Source organism: Pistacia vera, unplaced genomic scaffold, assembly GCF_008641045.1.
Source record: "Pistacia vera cultivar Batoury unplaced genomic scaffold, PisVer_v2 Contig549, whole genome shotgun sequence".
Classification (NCBI taxonomy): domain Eukaryota; kingdom Viridiplantae; phylum Streptophyta; class Magnoliopsida; order Sapindales; family Anacardiaceae; genus Pistacia; species Pistacia vera.
Genome location: NW_022196389.1, coordinates 811,912 through 826,386, shown reverse-complemented (window position 1 = coordinate 826,386; position 14,475 = coordinate 811,912). Strand labels below are relative to the sequence as shown.

Here is a 14,475-nt window from a genome sequence, read left to right as displayed (position 1 = left end):
TTATTAATTTTTGAATAAATTTTTAACCCCTAATGTTTCAGATTTAGGTAAAACACCCCACTTATATAAAACTTTAATTTATGATGAAATCACCCCCACCCCTTGCCGCCGCCTGCCGTCACCGCAAACCACTGCCAGAAGTCTCTGAAAGTCGCTGTGAATAGCTCACCATGACCATGAGGCTTCGATATGGCTGTTTCTAGCCATATTGATGGCAAAAAACGATCATATTGATGGCTGAAAACGGCCATAGCAGGCTAGATCTGGCCGAAAATGGTCAATTCGATTTTGGCCATTTCCAGCCAGATCGAGGAGTAGTCATTAATAGCCATGGACCTGGCTGTTAATTGCCAGATCTATTCCAGCCAGATCTGGCCATTTTCGACCATCAATATGGCTGGAAATGGCCATATTGAAGCTTGCTGGGAGGTCTTTTTTTGGGACTCCGCGACTTTCCATCGGCAGTTTGTCGTGGTTGGCCCGCTATCGGCGGTGATGGCTGGATGGCAATGGTGGTCTGTAATTTGTTTTAAATATAAGGGCATTATTGTCCAAAAATTTAATTAAACAAGAGTAAAATTGAAATGGTATATTAATGTAAATTTATTTTAAAATAGGGGCATTATTATCCAAAATTTTTATGAATAAAAGATAGAATTGTAACAAAAATAAGATTACCTTGGTAATCTTACAATACGTAAAAAAATGGAGGTAATCAGATTACCTCAAATATTACCAACAGTTACAACTATTAGTAATGCAAGATTACTGGAATCTTATATTATTTGACAATCAAACATAATAATCAAGTAATATAAGATGACATAACCCTAGTAATCTTCCATTATCTCCAACCAAATGCCCCCTAAGTTTAATGGAAAAGGTTATTTGGAAATCATTTTAATTGTTATTTATTTGTTTATAATTTTAGAAAGTAAGGGTAAATTGGTCATTTTGAACAATTCATCAATAGCAGGGTTAGGGTTTGGGTAGTTGTTGATATATTTTGAAAAGTGCAAGGATGATTTTATTATAATTAGAAAAGTTAACATACAAGATTTTCCTAGAAAGATAGGGGTTGAAAGTGATTTTCTCCCATTAAATAGTAATGAATGAATAAAGGAAGCCATGCCGGAGAAAACCTTGCAATTGAAATCTGGAAATTCCCCCCAAAGAAAACGAGAATCTAACTACAAAAGCCCAGATCTGGGCTTTGTTCTGCCTCTAAAACTCTATTGAAAATGGCTGCCAAACAACTGAAGAAGAAGAATTACACCGAACCCATCTTTTCTTCTGCAACCCTAATCTCTGTTATTCATTCTCCACAGGTGCTCCATATCTCTCTCCACATCTTTTCTTATTCATGACTTTCTTTTAGCTTATAATTTTCTAAAATTTCAGGGAATAAAGCTGCCAATCTTGAAGAGATTGTATTACCCACTGATAAAATCGTCTTGGNGTAGCCATTTTGGAGATAACTTGCAATTGAAATCTGGAAATTCCCACCAAAGAAAACGAGAACCGCCAACTGCAAAAACCCAAGATCTGGGCTTTGTTCTTCCTCTAAAACTCTAATGAAAATGGCTGCCAAACAACTGAAGAAGAAGAATTACACCGAACCCACCTTTTCTTCTGCAACCCTAATCTCTGTTATTCATTCTCCACAGGTGCTCCATATCTCTCTCCACATCTTTTCTTATTCATGACTTTCTTTTTGCTTATAATTTTCTAAAATTTCAGGGAATAAAGCTGCCAATCTTGAAGAGATTGTATTACCTACTGATAAAATCGTCTTGGATCGAAGCTGAGTTAAATGACAATAACACATGTAGCCTTGCTGATGTTCTTTTTAAAGAAGTTGATGGTAGATTTAAAGAGTTTCTCTGTGGACGAGCATCGGCATCACTCCAAGAACTAGCCTTGCTTTTGAGATGTTGTATGGTTTTCTTGAACTTGCTGGTGTCTAACCAAAGTCTTTTAATTGAAAAAGGCCGAGTTCTTCTTTCGATACTTCGCACTTTGATTTCTGTTGAATTAAATGAAAAATCTGAGAGAATTTCTATCACAAATATTGCTTCCGCATGTGCGTTGCTTCAGGTACTCAATCATTTCAATTCGATGCACTTTTCTCTTTACTGAAAAGTTCTATTAATAAGTGCTATTAAAAGGGTATTTGCTGTTAGTATTGAACTAGAAAGCACTCTTTAAATTTTTATTATATAAAATGTGCTAAACACAAGTCTTAATGTTGAAGTTTTGATATTAGGTATTTGCGGACGAGCTACTAATGCATAAGTCATTGAGGGAGTACTTTTTGCTAATTGATTCTGCGTCTTCCACAAGTGAAATGCTATTCATGTGCCATTTTGGTCATGGTGATATTGGAACTGTGATGGAGGTGATTGCTGCACATTTTATTTTGTCGATTTCTGGTGACAAATCATTTGAATGTTTCGTCAACAGTTTATTTTGGCAGCCTGGCAAAGATTTTAGGACTCCTGAGATGAGCCTGATTGTATCTTTATCGTTGCTTCTTAACCCTATCATGCATTCTGCACCAAAAATGTTTCAGCCATATTTGATTTTATTGGTCTCTGAAGCAATTGGTGTTTGCATACGTTCTGAGTATTTGAATCCAGATCTTGGAATCATGGATTGCTACCTAACAGCATTGGAGAGATCCATTATCTTGTACAAAAGCCATTTTTCCAACTTGCATATGGATGACCTTCCTATAGGTAGTAACAATTCAAGTGTCCAATCGTGTATGTTTGGAAGTAGTCAACTGGCTTTTGAATCTTATCTTCAGCCAGCTACAAAGGACAAAATTGATCATCTAGTTACAAAGCTTAATGAATCTTTGGATTGTTATGTAAACAATACAGCTCATAGAACAAAATCTGACCTGCTGGATGCCTCTATTGCATATATAAGGGAGAGCCTAAATGCTTTTGATAAATCATGCAAAGACAAAATGTTGTCAATATTAACTTCCATTGTACATAGATGCTCTTCCGATAATATGCATGATCCTTTGTGGTGTATTGAGGTCAAAAGTCCCCAAGATATATGTCTTCTTGCTTCTATATTGAAGTTAATGAGTAGTTCGATGTTGCAAGCAATTTGGTGCTTGAGGCACAGCAGCAATTCAGGTTGTCTGAAAACTTTGCAGGATGTTCTGTTATGTAAGGAATATGAATTCATAGTGCATCTTGTTGGTTGTTTTCAGCAATTCAATATCTGTCTGCCAATTCAGAAGTTTGTGTTTGATGTGATGAAAACTCACCCGATGAGGCATAAAGAGTCCAAGTGGATGTTTCTGCATTTTTCAGGCTTGCTCTCATTAAGTTATGTTGTTGGGCTTGATTTTTTAGTTAAAGACTGCATCTTTACTATGATGTCCTTGTTGAATCTATTTGTCTTTGAAGAGGGAGATTTAGATGCTCTGTCACCATTATTTGCTCCTGGATCGGAATTTATTTCATCAAGATCTTCTGATAAAGTAGGAGAAGTGAGTTTTATGTCTTCCCTAAATCATTTCTTCTATTTCCTTTCTTCCTTTTCCTTCCTTGCTTTAACGTTGTTGTCATTGTTGCAGGCTTTGCTGGAGCAGAAGTCAAGCAAANATATTGAAGTTAATGAGTAGTTCGATGTTGCAAGCAATTTGGTGCCTGAGGCACAGCAGCAATTCAGGTTGTCTGAAAACTTTGTAGGATGTTCTGTTATGTAAGGAATATGAATCCATAGTGCATCTAGTTGGTTGTTTTCGGCAATTCAATATCTGTCTACCAATTCAGAAGTTTGTGTTTGATGTGATGAAAACTCACCCGATGAGGCATAAAGAGTCCAAATGGATGTTTCTGCATTTTTCAGGCTTGCCCTCATTAAGTTATGTTGTTGGGCTTTATTTTTTAGTTAAAGACTGCATCTTTACAATGATGTCCTTGTTGAATCTATTTGTCTTTGAAGAGGGAGATTTAGATGCTCTGTCACCATTATTTGCTTCTGGATCAGAATTTATTTCATCAAGATCTTATGATAAAGTAGGAGAAGTGAGTTTTATGTCTTCCCTAAATCATTTCTTCTATTTCCTTTATCCCTTTTCCTTCCTTGCTTTAACGTTGTTGTCATTGTTGCTGGCTTTGCTGGAGCAGAAGTCAAGCAAAGCAATTGCATCAAAATTTCAAAAGATGCAGACAACCTTTACATCTTATTTACATTGCGCGTATAAGTTCTTCATTTGCCTTAATATTTGCTATCTGCATAAATTGGGTGGCAACTAAAGAGGTAGCGAGACTGACTGAGTTTGTTTTTAATGATTTTGACATCAACATAGGATTTATTTTTCCAAATTTCTCTGGGTGAGCATATTAATTTAGCTTTGTACTTGCATAAAGTCACTAAATATTGGTTTTTGGTCTGAATGGAACTGAACCCAATTAATTTTTTTTTTTTTTTTTTTTTCCTTCAAATACCCAACTGTACCGGAGCCTTCTTCAATTGAAACCGAACAAAGAAAATTGGTTCAGTTTTGACGGTTTACAAAATTTTTACCATACAACAATCTTCAGTCAAATATCATCAACAAATTTCGAATCAATGTCAAACAAAGATTACACAAAAATCTCTCATCCATCCAATATTTAAAACTATGCCTTTTGTTAAAGTAACTAGAAATTAAAGAGAGAGAGAAGAAAAATAACTTATATTAATGCAGATCTTTTGCTACCAGAGATTTTATAATATCTTCTAAGATATTATAACGTCAAAATGCATTGTTGTGATATAAAATCTCTGAATCAACGCCACAATTGGGGGCACAGACTTCTGAAACTGTAAATTTCTACTTTATATTTTATTTCATAAGGATCCAACCTGTGACAAAATGGGGGAATAAGATGCACAACTAGAATGATGCTGATTAGCTTTTGCTTGAAAATTTAATTTACTGTTTTGTTACTTGTATAAGATTTATGGTGGTCCAAAATGTGTATTGGACATCCTTTTTCTGCATGACAAGGTAGTTATTAAGGCCCTTGTGCTGCAAGTTGGTATAAGTTCAGACTTATTACCCCTACAAACCTATTTACTGATTTTCTTCCTTGTCAGTTATGCATGAACTATGACACTTCTCACATATCCAGTTATTATACTTCATTGCATTTCCCAAATTTATATTTTTGGTTCCTTACTTATCTTGTTCATTGTTAATTTAACCGTGATGCATTTTGCAACGAATATGGTAGCTTCTCTAATGGAGACCCTTATAAGACCTAAAGACATATGTTAGATGTATGTGTAATACTTAGGAACTTCTTTGATTATTTGATTTTCTTTTGCTTATTATTGTTATTATTTTTTATTTATTTTTTTTGGGTTCTGGAGATCAGGTTTTCTGTTGATTATTATTAGTCTTATCCTGGACACTGTTTAATTATGATACCATCAAAACTTGGGACATTTATAAGGATCTCATATTTAGCTCTTATGACTGAACCTGATAGGTTGTATGTTAAATATTGGGCACAGCTTCTTGATGATTGAAAATTATTTATGATAATTTCTTCCAAATCCTAAATTTTTCTCTTCTGTTGTTTATTTACTCTCATCCCCTCTCTTATATTATTTCTCCTTCCATGTCCTATGGTAATTTGATTTTGAAGGTTCTTGTACTGCCATTCATCTCTATAATCTCATGTTTTCTTTTTGTTTCGTAACACAGCAAACCCACAAATATACATGAAAGAAAAAAAGACAAACGTGCAGAAACTTCAAAAAATGCCTTTGTCGTGAATGAGATGGAATCTAATCTAGCTATAGAAGAGGAAACAGTTGAAGCCTGCAATGGTGAGGCTTTTCTGAAGTGTCTACTTGAAGGTTCCCAAAGATTGTCTGACTTTGATGATTTAGCTGACTTTATTGAGTGCAAGCGGGGGAAGGATTATAATGTTTGGTTGAAGGATCAACAAAATTTCCGAAAGTGGAAATGTGTGAGAAATGCAGTTTTTAGGCGCCAGAAATGGATAAAGATCTAGAAATATAGAAGGAATTGAAATAAAGATTGTGTTTGAAATTGTATGTTCCTTCTTGATGTACATAAAAGTAGTTACTAAGAATCTTGTTCTTGTAAATATAAACAAAAATTTCTGGTTACCAATACCATATCTGAGAGCCAATTGATTACCTAACCATTGATCATACAACAAATATTTCAAATTATAACTTAATTAATATCTACATCTATCTTTAAAGTTATTACCACTTCAGATTACCATCCGATTACCATTTACTAAAGCAAAATGAAGTAATCCTATTCAACTGGTAGGTATTTTTTGGCCTTAATTTTAAGACAAATGGATTTTGAGGACAGGAAAAGAGACAGCAACTATTATTTCTCTGAAGCGAGGCTGTGGACAAACAGAAAAATAAACCATTGAAATATTAAAACTCATGTTGTGGTGATTGACTTCCAGAAATTGATAACATTATCACCATTTAGCAAACTTTACATAACTACGCAAATGCTTTTTATCTTCGAAATCAGTAACAAAAATAATTTACATTTAGGAAAGATAACAATGACATTATATATACAGTGCCACGAAACACAGCTGCAAACTGGTTTCACAATTTCCTCCACTTCTCCTCCCCAATGATCCACATCTCGACAACCTACTCGAATCTTCAGTAAACAATTTACATGATGCCGGGATGATCCAAAGATCAGCACCAATTTGATCATACTCCCTGAGGACTGCTTCCATCTCTGCTTCGACAACAACTTTGTCTACCACATCAAGTCTATTCATTTCTAGAACATGAGAATAGTCCATCTCCCTCTGATGATCATTATGGAAGGGTTCCATTGCTGGCACTACAAGAGCTTGTTTCCAGTACATGCCCATATGCATCAATTATGAAAATGATTAGAGCTAGCTATATTTCATTTTCCTTCAAAGAACATGAACACATTACCTGGCATAGTTCAGTATATATCTCACTGCCTTCGTCTTCATCACCGAGCAGTGTTCCACCATACCAACCATTGGCTTCATCAGCAGAGGCCATTGTGAGATACCTAGATAACCACGAGACAATAAATAAGTAAATATGTGATTAGTAAGCGCACAATGGATACTAGTAAAGATAATTTTTGTACAAGTTATAAACAGAAATGAAAACAGATCAGAAAATCAGTCACAGAAATGAACACTAAACATTCCCATTTTAAAGTGCCATCACCATTCTGAGTTTGGTATTGGAGTAAAAACTCTAAACCTTTGGTGATTTCTCAAAAGAACAAATAACCCTTTAGTTTTTCAAAAATAACAAGAAACCCCTTACATAATTCTAATTATCCATGACGGACACCTGACACACACAAACTAGTGAAATCCCGCATGTTCTTCTGATTTTTAAAAGCTTTCATTAGATGGCCAAAAACTTGAGACCCCCAATCATTTCCTCAATAAAAGTAAACCTATACTTTTTTGGTGACATTATCCAAATGTAATAATTAATTATACAAAAAAGAGGGACCACTTATAAATTAAACTCCGTAGCTAGGCCAGGGAATGTGGCGATATGAGTGAAGAAAAATTGAAAAATAACTTCTAACCATTTATAATTGAGAAAAGCTCATTTGTAATTTCTAAATGATTCAAAGTTTCAAAGAATTAATAATTTTTTTTTTTATCTTATAAGAAAACATAGTAATTCAACATGAATTACTTTGTCTGGAAAAAAAAATCAATCTGACTCTTCAACTTGAATTTACCTTTAATACAACATTTTATCTATTCCATCAAAATCATATTAATATAGGTGCATGGAATGAAATAAATGAAACTTCTATGAATTCTTTCAAGGTTTGTTCTGACATATTCCAAGAACATAAGATAAAAAAAAGTTTACTAACGTATTTTTACACTCAAAAATAATTTTAAAAAAGATAACATAAGCAAGAGTTATCCGTATTTTCAATATATCTCATGAAGTTTAAAGTTATCTATTTTCTTATTTTATTTTATCTGATCTTTTGCATCATCAATTACCATTTTAGCCACAACTGCTCAACTGTAACGGAAATTTCATTAGCATTTGATTAACTTTTTTTTTTTTTTTCCTTTAAAAAAAAAAAAACGGTGGGGGTTATTTGTATTTTCAGGGAATTCTAGAGTGAAACTTTTAAGTAACATTTTCATGTGTTGAAGATTATAAATCCAGATAAACTACACATGTATAAAATGTTCTTGTATCTAAGGTTTAATGGTGGTCATCTCCAACAGATTGTGTTTGAATTAAAACATAACAACTGTGTCTGAATCAACATACTACAACACTAATCAATAAATCTAAGGCTACCTACATATCTAAAAAGGATGAAAATTTCTAAAACCATCAACGTTAATTGAACAAATTAAAGTCAAAATCCTATTCCAACTTCACAAATAAACTGTTAGTTGCGTATAGAATCATGTCAAAGATACTCCAAGCATGCATATTTGCTACATAATGCCAGGTTTCACCTAAATCATACCAATAGCTACATGGCCCATGAGCAGAGTAGAAAACCCATGCATTGTCACCTTTTGGTTCTTAAATGCTATTATGGAGTTCAAGCTTTGGCTCAAAACAAGCAACTTGAGGGCCAACCTAGCTAGTGACAAACTGAGTTGGGTTGACTAAGTTATAACACTGAGAAACGGCATTGAAGTGTCCTCCTATGCAAAATGGGAATGCTTTACAGAGAAAATTACCTCTGGAAGACATCTTCTTCATTTATGTCATCCACCGAAGAAAGCCAATTCAAGTCACAGAAACTGTCGGCTCTTATTTCATTATGAACTTCCCGATTTACAATTTCATGTGACGTAACTTTGGGAGCAGACACATTTCCTTCAAACTTTCTCTGGCCGAAGAGCCAATTTGGACTTTTCAACTGTATTTCACTGCATAAGAAACTTGCCCGAGTTAACAAGTATAAAATAAATTGCCACACAAATTCTCATATTTGCACTGGCAAGATCAAAGTGTTAAACAAACTAAAAATAGATAATGAAAATACTTCATGCAAATAACTAAGAGTGATGAAATAAAACTGTGGGCATAAAACAATGTAAACAAAAGAAGCCTATTTTGCAAGTTATTAAGTTCAAACAAGTGCTCTAAAACTAGTAACCAAATGAAGAAACTAAACATGCTTATGAACTTGGTGGAGAGACAAGACTCTAGATCTAAGGTGATCCACACAGCTACACACCAATACATATAACAAATAAGACTGTATGGTACCCTAGATAGTCGACTAAAAGAGTATCTGAAGCTGTATTAAAAAGGTAGAAAAACCTGAAATCATAAGCTTAGAGGGAAAGTATGTCCTCAACAACAGAACAGAAGAGATGGAGGAAGCCATAAATATGAGCAGAAACACTAATAGAGTAAACAAATCAACATCTTTTACGAAATGCAGAATGAGAAAGGGAGGAAGATTTACGCTGCATCAGGTGCCACACCCGAATTTCCAGCACCACCACCTGGTCTTTGGTCTGGTTCACTGCAAAGTCTTAACATTTTTCATTGAGATACATGTTTTCGCTATCAATTTTTCAAAGGAAGTCAATTTCAGCCGAGAAAAATCTTCTCTGCATGCTGGAACAGGGGCAAGAATCCTTCCATGTCCTACAGCTTTAACAGTAGCTTCCAAACTGCAAAGTAGACAATTGAAAGAGAAAAAAAAAAAAAAACTAAATTCTAATAGGATAACATATCTGCTACTGTGTGTGAGTAAGAAGAGTCAATTAAGCTTATAGCTTGTACAAAGCAAAGATAAAATACCTACCATTTATCAGGGAATACGTCATCACCAATCCCAGAAAAGTGAAGATAATAATCAGAATCCAATTCCCATAGAGCAGGTTTCCCTTCCTGTGGTTTAAAATAACCCAAAAATCTGGTAAAACCAACAAAACGTAATAGTTTCAGAACATAAACAAGCTGACATAAACTTTAAACCAATTTAATTTACAGCCGGAGCATTGTATCACTATCTTTTCAGAGATAATTACTAAGCCTTTATGGAATAAAAACTTTTAAGGATCAGGGAAAAGCAATTTAAGCCTTTATGGAATAAAACTTTTAAGGATAAAGGAAAAGCAATTTAAGCCTTTATGGAATAAATCTTTTACGGATAAGGGAAAAGCAATTTATACATGTAAAATTAATAATAAAATATGACAGGTGGAAATAAGTACAAATTTATTGCATCTTGCTTTTCACCATCGGTGTAGGCATTATTGTAGTATCTCTTGATAGACTTAAGAAATTCTCTAGATTGGGTAGTAGCTTTCCACCTTCCCTGCCTCTCTGGAAACACCTGAGAAGAAGGATGTATTTGTAGTCCAAAAAGAAGACACACAACTATACGTGCAAATTCAATAACCAATAAATGCATATTAAAATGTAGCATGTCAGATATAATCATACACTATTGTGAGCAGCAGAGCCACCATATTGTTGTGCAAGAGCATCCCCCATGCTCTGATACATATCCATAAGAGCCGCAGCTATGCTGCTATTAGGGTCAACTTTTGGCATGTCTGTCAAACCCATAGCATGAAGTTGGCGGCCCAAAGCAGCAAGCCCATAAGCATACTGGGCAACATTAGTAGGATCTAAGCAGTTAATGCAGTTAGTGCGCAGAACTCCACTTTGAAAACATGGTGCTACATCATCATGGTTGTCTTTTTTATTTTGTTGGCCAAAATCCGTATCTCTTTCTCGATTAATTATAGAACTTAAATTCTCACCACTACTTGCAAGCCTTGCAAGGTCCCCTGAACTGGCACGCAACTCTCTAAGGGAAGCATCTCTGCAAGAAACGAACACAAAAAGAAAAATGGCGTTCCCTGTTCAGTTAGAATTTTGAAAATCATAATACGTGTCTTGTCTAGGCACCTAATAAGGTTTTATGCTGAGATAGAAAACCAAACACAACCTCAAAGAATGGGCTTCCAAAAACCATGTACTTATGCACCTGTAACAGTCTGCATAGTGTCTCCAGAATAGAGTGTCAATAACAGAACATAAAACATAGTGTCTCCATATATTTAACTCCGGTTTTGAATGAAAAAAAAAAAAAAAAAAAAAAGAATTCCAAGAGTATATATAGCCATCATGTTGTTTAAAGATTAGAGAGCCAATAACAGAAAATGAATATGTCGTCCGCATACAATACTTACACTTAATCAACATGTCAATATTATCAAGTAGAAGTGAAAGAAAAAAGGAATGTGAATATAGAATTTGTAATATTTTTTGAGGAAAGAAATAAAATTAATTTTATAGCTTCTATAAAAGAATTTAATGTATTCTCAAGAGGAAGTACTCAATCAAAACTTCAAGAGTGCTAAGTTGCTTCTCCCAAGATTTTGAGAATACTGCTTCTTTAAGAAAATTTTGCCCTTCCCAACCCATATTACTTAGAATCTTCATACTTAGAATTGTGAGATCAAATGCAATGCAGGTCTTCAATAGGCAAGGGAAGCACAATAGAGGATCTCAAGCTAGGCTGGCAAAACAGTACAGGACAGATGGCAACATGACAGAGGACAATCAGCACAAGACAGATGGCAATATGGGAGAGGGGGAGTACAATATTCTGTTATTGGAATACTACACAGATGGCAATATGGAAGAGGGGCAGTACAGTATTTTGTTATGAATACTGAGGCATTACAACAAGGGGCAGAATGTCAGGGGAGGACAGAAGTGAGGACAAGAGAAATTGGGAGGAAGCTGGCCCTCGAAGCTCAGCAGTGTTTTTTACTTTTCTTTGAGTCTGTTTGAATGTTTTTGAATCTTTGATATTAAGTACGCAGTGAACTTGTTATCTAGGTTATTTTGCAATTCCAAAAGTGTAATAGACACATTTTGATATCAATCCATCTTGAATAGTTCTGTTATCATTTTTCTCTTTTTAACTGTTTCATTACATTGTTGGGATTGTTTGAGTTGTTGAGTTGGAAACAGAATCCTATCAATTGGTATCAGAGTGAGGTTGCTCGCAGGGGTATGGTCAGTACAAGAATGGAAAATAGACTGGATAATGTTGAGAGGGGAGTTACAGGGGTGCAAAGAGACATTACCAGATTGACAGAAACAGTGGCGTCCATGAGGGAGATAATGATGGACATGCAAAACTAGATGAGGCGTAAAGACAAAGATGAAGAAGCTCGCCATAGAGCAGAAGAAGAAACGCGTCGAAAAACTGAGGAAGAGGCTCGCCGAAGGGTGGTGGGGGAGGGAGAAGACAACTCTGGCACGGGGAACCACCGTGATGAAGGCCACCGCAGGGAAAATGAAACATCGCCACCTCCTCCTTACCCAAGGGGCTATCACCACCACGAAAGGGGAACTCGACAGGAGTGGGGAGGCAGAAAATTAGAGCTCTTGCTTTTTTCCGGCGAAGATCCGTACGGCTGGATTTTTTGAGTCGCCCTTAACCAAGTTGCCGACGAGAACAAGGTCAACTCCACGGCGCTGTGCATGGAAGGAGAGGCCCTCCATTGGTATCAATGGAAAGAATCTAGGACGTCGGGACTGATGTGGCCTGCGTTCAGAAGGCCTTCATACAGCGATTCAGCGGCACACAAGAAATCAGCCTACTGGAACTCCTTATGTCGACGAGTCAGATAGGAATTGTACTGGACTACCGCCGACGGTTTGAAGAAATTGCGGCGATGACAGTGGGAGAAAGAGAGGACGTGTTATCTGCAGCCTTCTTAAACAGGTTACGACCCGAGATCCATGCTGAGGTAAAGCTCTAGTAACCAGACATTTTGGGCCAGCCAAATTCTAAAACCCAAATTGCAATTCTGGCCCAGAGAGGTGAAGAAAGAAATGCAATATTGGAAGAGGCCAGGGGAGGGTTGGGCCAACAAGGAAAAGTCGGGGAATTAGTAATGGCCCACGATTCCACTTAAACCGAATTAGAGCTGAAGATCAAAATAAAGCCCAAACACACATAGCCCAAACCCACATAACCCAACCCAGCACCACCCAAACACATTCAACCTACAACACGAGAATTCAACCCACTAACACAAATTTCAGGCGTGCTCCCACCGAGAACAACTCCAGCACAAACCATCAGATCTTCCAACTTTCAGCGAGATTTTCCCTTCAGGAGGTTAACCAAATTAGAGATCAAGAGAAAGAGAGAAAAGGGATTGTGTTATAGATGTGATCCAAAATTTCCACTGGGGCATAGGTGTGGTGAGAAATAGTTTCAGACTGTCTTGCTTGAGGGAGAAGATGAGGATCTAGAGTTGTAGGAAGAAGAGGAAAAGGAGGAGGTTGCACCTAAACAAAATCAAAGCAATGTGGAGCTATCCATCAGCTCGGTGGTGGGAATACAGGGGCCAAAAACGATGAAGCTAAAAGGGAGTGTCCACGGTAAGGAATTAATTGTGTTAATTGACAATGGGGCTTCCCACAATTTCATTGGTTTGGAGGCAGTAGGAAGGTTGGAATTACCAGTGGCTGCGACCTCCTCTTTCAGAGTCAGAGTGGGAGATGGTTATCGAGTGACATGTCAAGGGGAATGTAAGGCGATTCTGCTAGAATTACAAGGAATGGTTGTGGTTTAAGATTTTTTTCCGTTTGAGATGGGGAGAGCTGATGTAGTTCTCGGGATGGCTTGGTTGGAGACTTTAGGGGAGACTGTAATTAATTGGAAGAAGCAGACTATGAAGTTCAGATCAGGAGAGCGAATGGTACAACTACGAGGGGATCCTTCCTTAAGCAATACATTGGTGTCTCTGAAGGCCATGATTAAGACTCTACAGAGGGAAGGTCAGGGAGTGTTAATCGAGTTTGGGAGACTCAGAGACAAGCAGGAAACAAAGAGAGAATTGACGGAAGGTTGGTGGAGGTGTTGGATAAGTTTGGATAGGTGTTCGAACCTTTGACCGGATTACCACCCATTAGGACTCAAGACCATTCAATTCAACTAGTGCCAGGAACCCAACCCCCGAATCTGCGACCGTATAAATACCTATACTACCAAAAGAATGAGATAAGAGTGCATTGTTAAAGAGATGATGGCTTCAGCGATCATCAAACCCAACGTGAGTCCGTTTTCAAGTTCAGTGCTACTAGTGAAGAAGAAAGATGGTGGATGGAGATTTTGTGTTGACTACAAGGCTGTGAATAAAATTACAGTATCGGATAAGTTTCCAATCCCAGTAATTGATGAATTTTTTGATGAGTTGGGAGGAGCGTCGATATTCTTTAAACTAGATTTGAAGTCAGGTTATCACCAGATACGAGTCCACCTTAAAGAAACCCAAAAGACAGCATTTAGGACTCACAAAGGGCATTATGAATTTTTGGTTATGCCATTCGGATTAACAAATGCACCTTCCACTTTTTAGGCGTTAATGAATGAGGCTTTCAGGCCGCACATGTGCAAGT

General features: G+C 36.5%; 2 protein-coding genes across 2 annotated transcripts; one reads left to right on the top strand and one right to left on the bottom strand.

The window, feature by feature from the left end:
- Positions 1–1,498: 1,498 nt before the first annotated feature.
- Positions 1,499–3,646, top strand: LOC116107861. The gene is made up of 4 exons (XM_031394141.1): positions 1,499–1,667; positions 1,741–2,097; positions 2,267–3,511; positions 3,599–3,646. Exons 1-4 carry the CDS (start codon positions 1,575–1,577, stop codon positions 3,644–3,646), a joined length of 1,743 nt encoding a protein of 580 aa, XP_031250001.1. The 5' UTR covers positions 1,499–1,574.
- A 2,742-nt stretch (positions 3,647–6,388) lies between these two features.
- On the bottom strand, positions 6,389–11,475 carry LOC116107860 (phosphoinositide phosphatase SAC1-like). The gene is made up of 9 exons (XM_031394140.1): positions 11,387–11,475; positions 10,486–10,870; positions 10,254–10,375; positions 9,842–9,952; positions 9,558–9,707; positions 8,760–8,951; positions 6,976–7,078; positions 6,595–6,839; positions 6,389–6,407 (listed from the first exon to the last, which is right to left on the bottom strand). Exons 1-9 carry the CDS (start codon positions 11,473–11,475, stop codon positions 6,389–6,391), a joined length of 1,416 nt encoding a protein of 471 aa, XP_031250000.1.
- Between the last annotated feature and the right edge of the window lie 3,000 nt (positions 11,476–14,475).

Excerpts from the sequence above, each read along its gene's own strand:
- LOC116107860 (XM_031394140.1), bottom strand. The coding sequence starts at position 11,475 with ATGGGTTGGGAAGGGCAAAATTTTCTTAAAGAAGCAGTATTCTCAAAA. Across the intron at positions 9,708-9,841 it reads GACGTATTCCCTGATAAATG|TTTGGAAGCTACTGTTAAAG; the intron begins GTAGGTATTTTA and ends TCTACTTTGCAG. Across the intron at positions 7,079-8,759 it reads GAAGAAGATGTCTTCCAGAG|GTATCTCACAATGGCCTCTG; the intron begins GTAATTTTCTCT and ends GTGGTTATCTAG.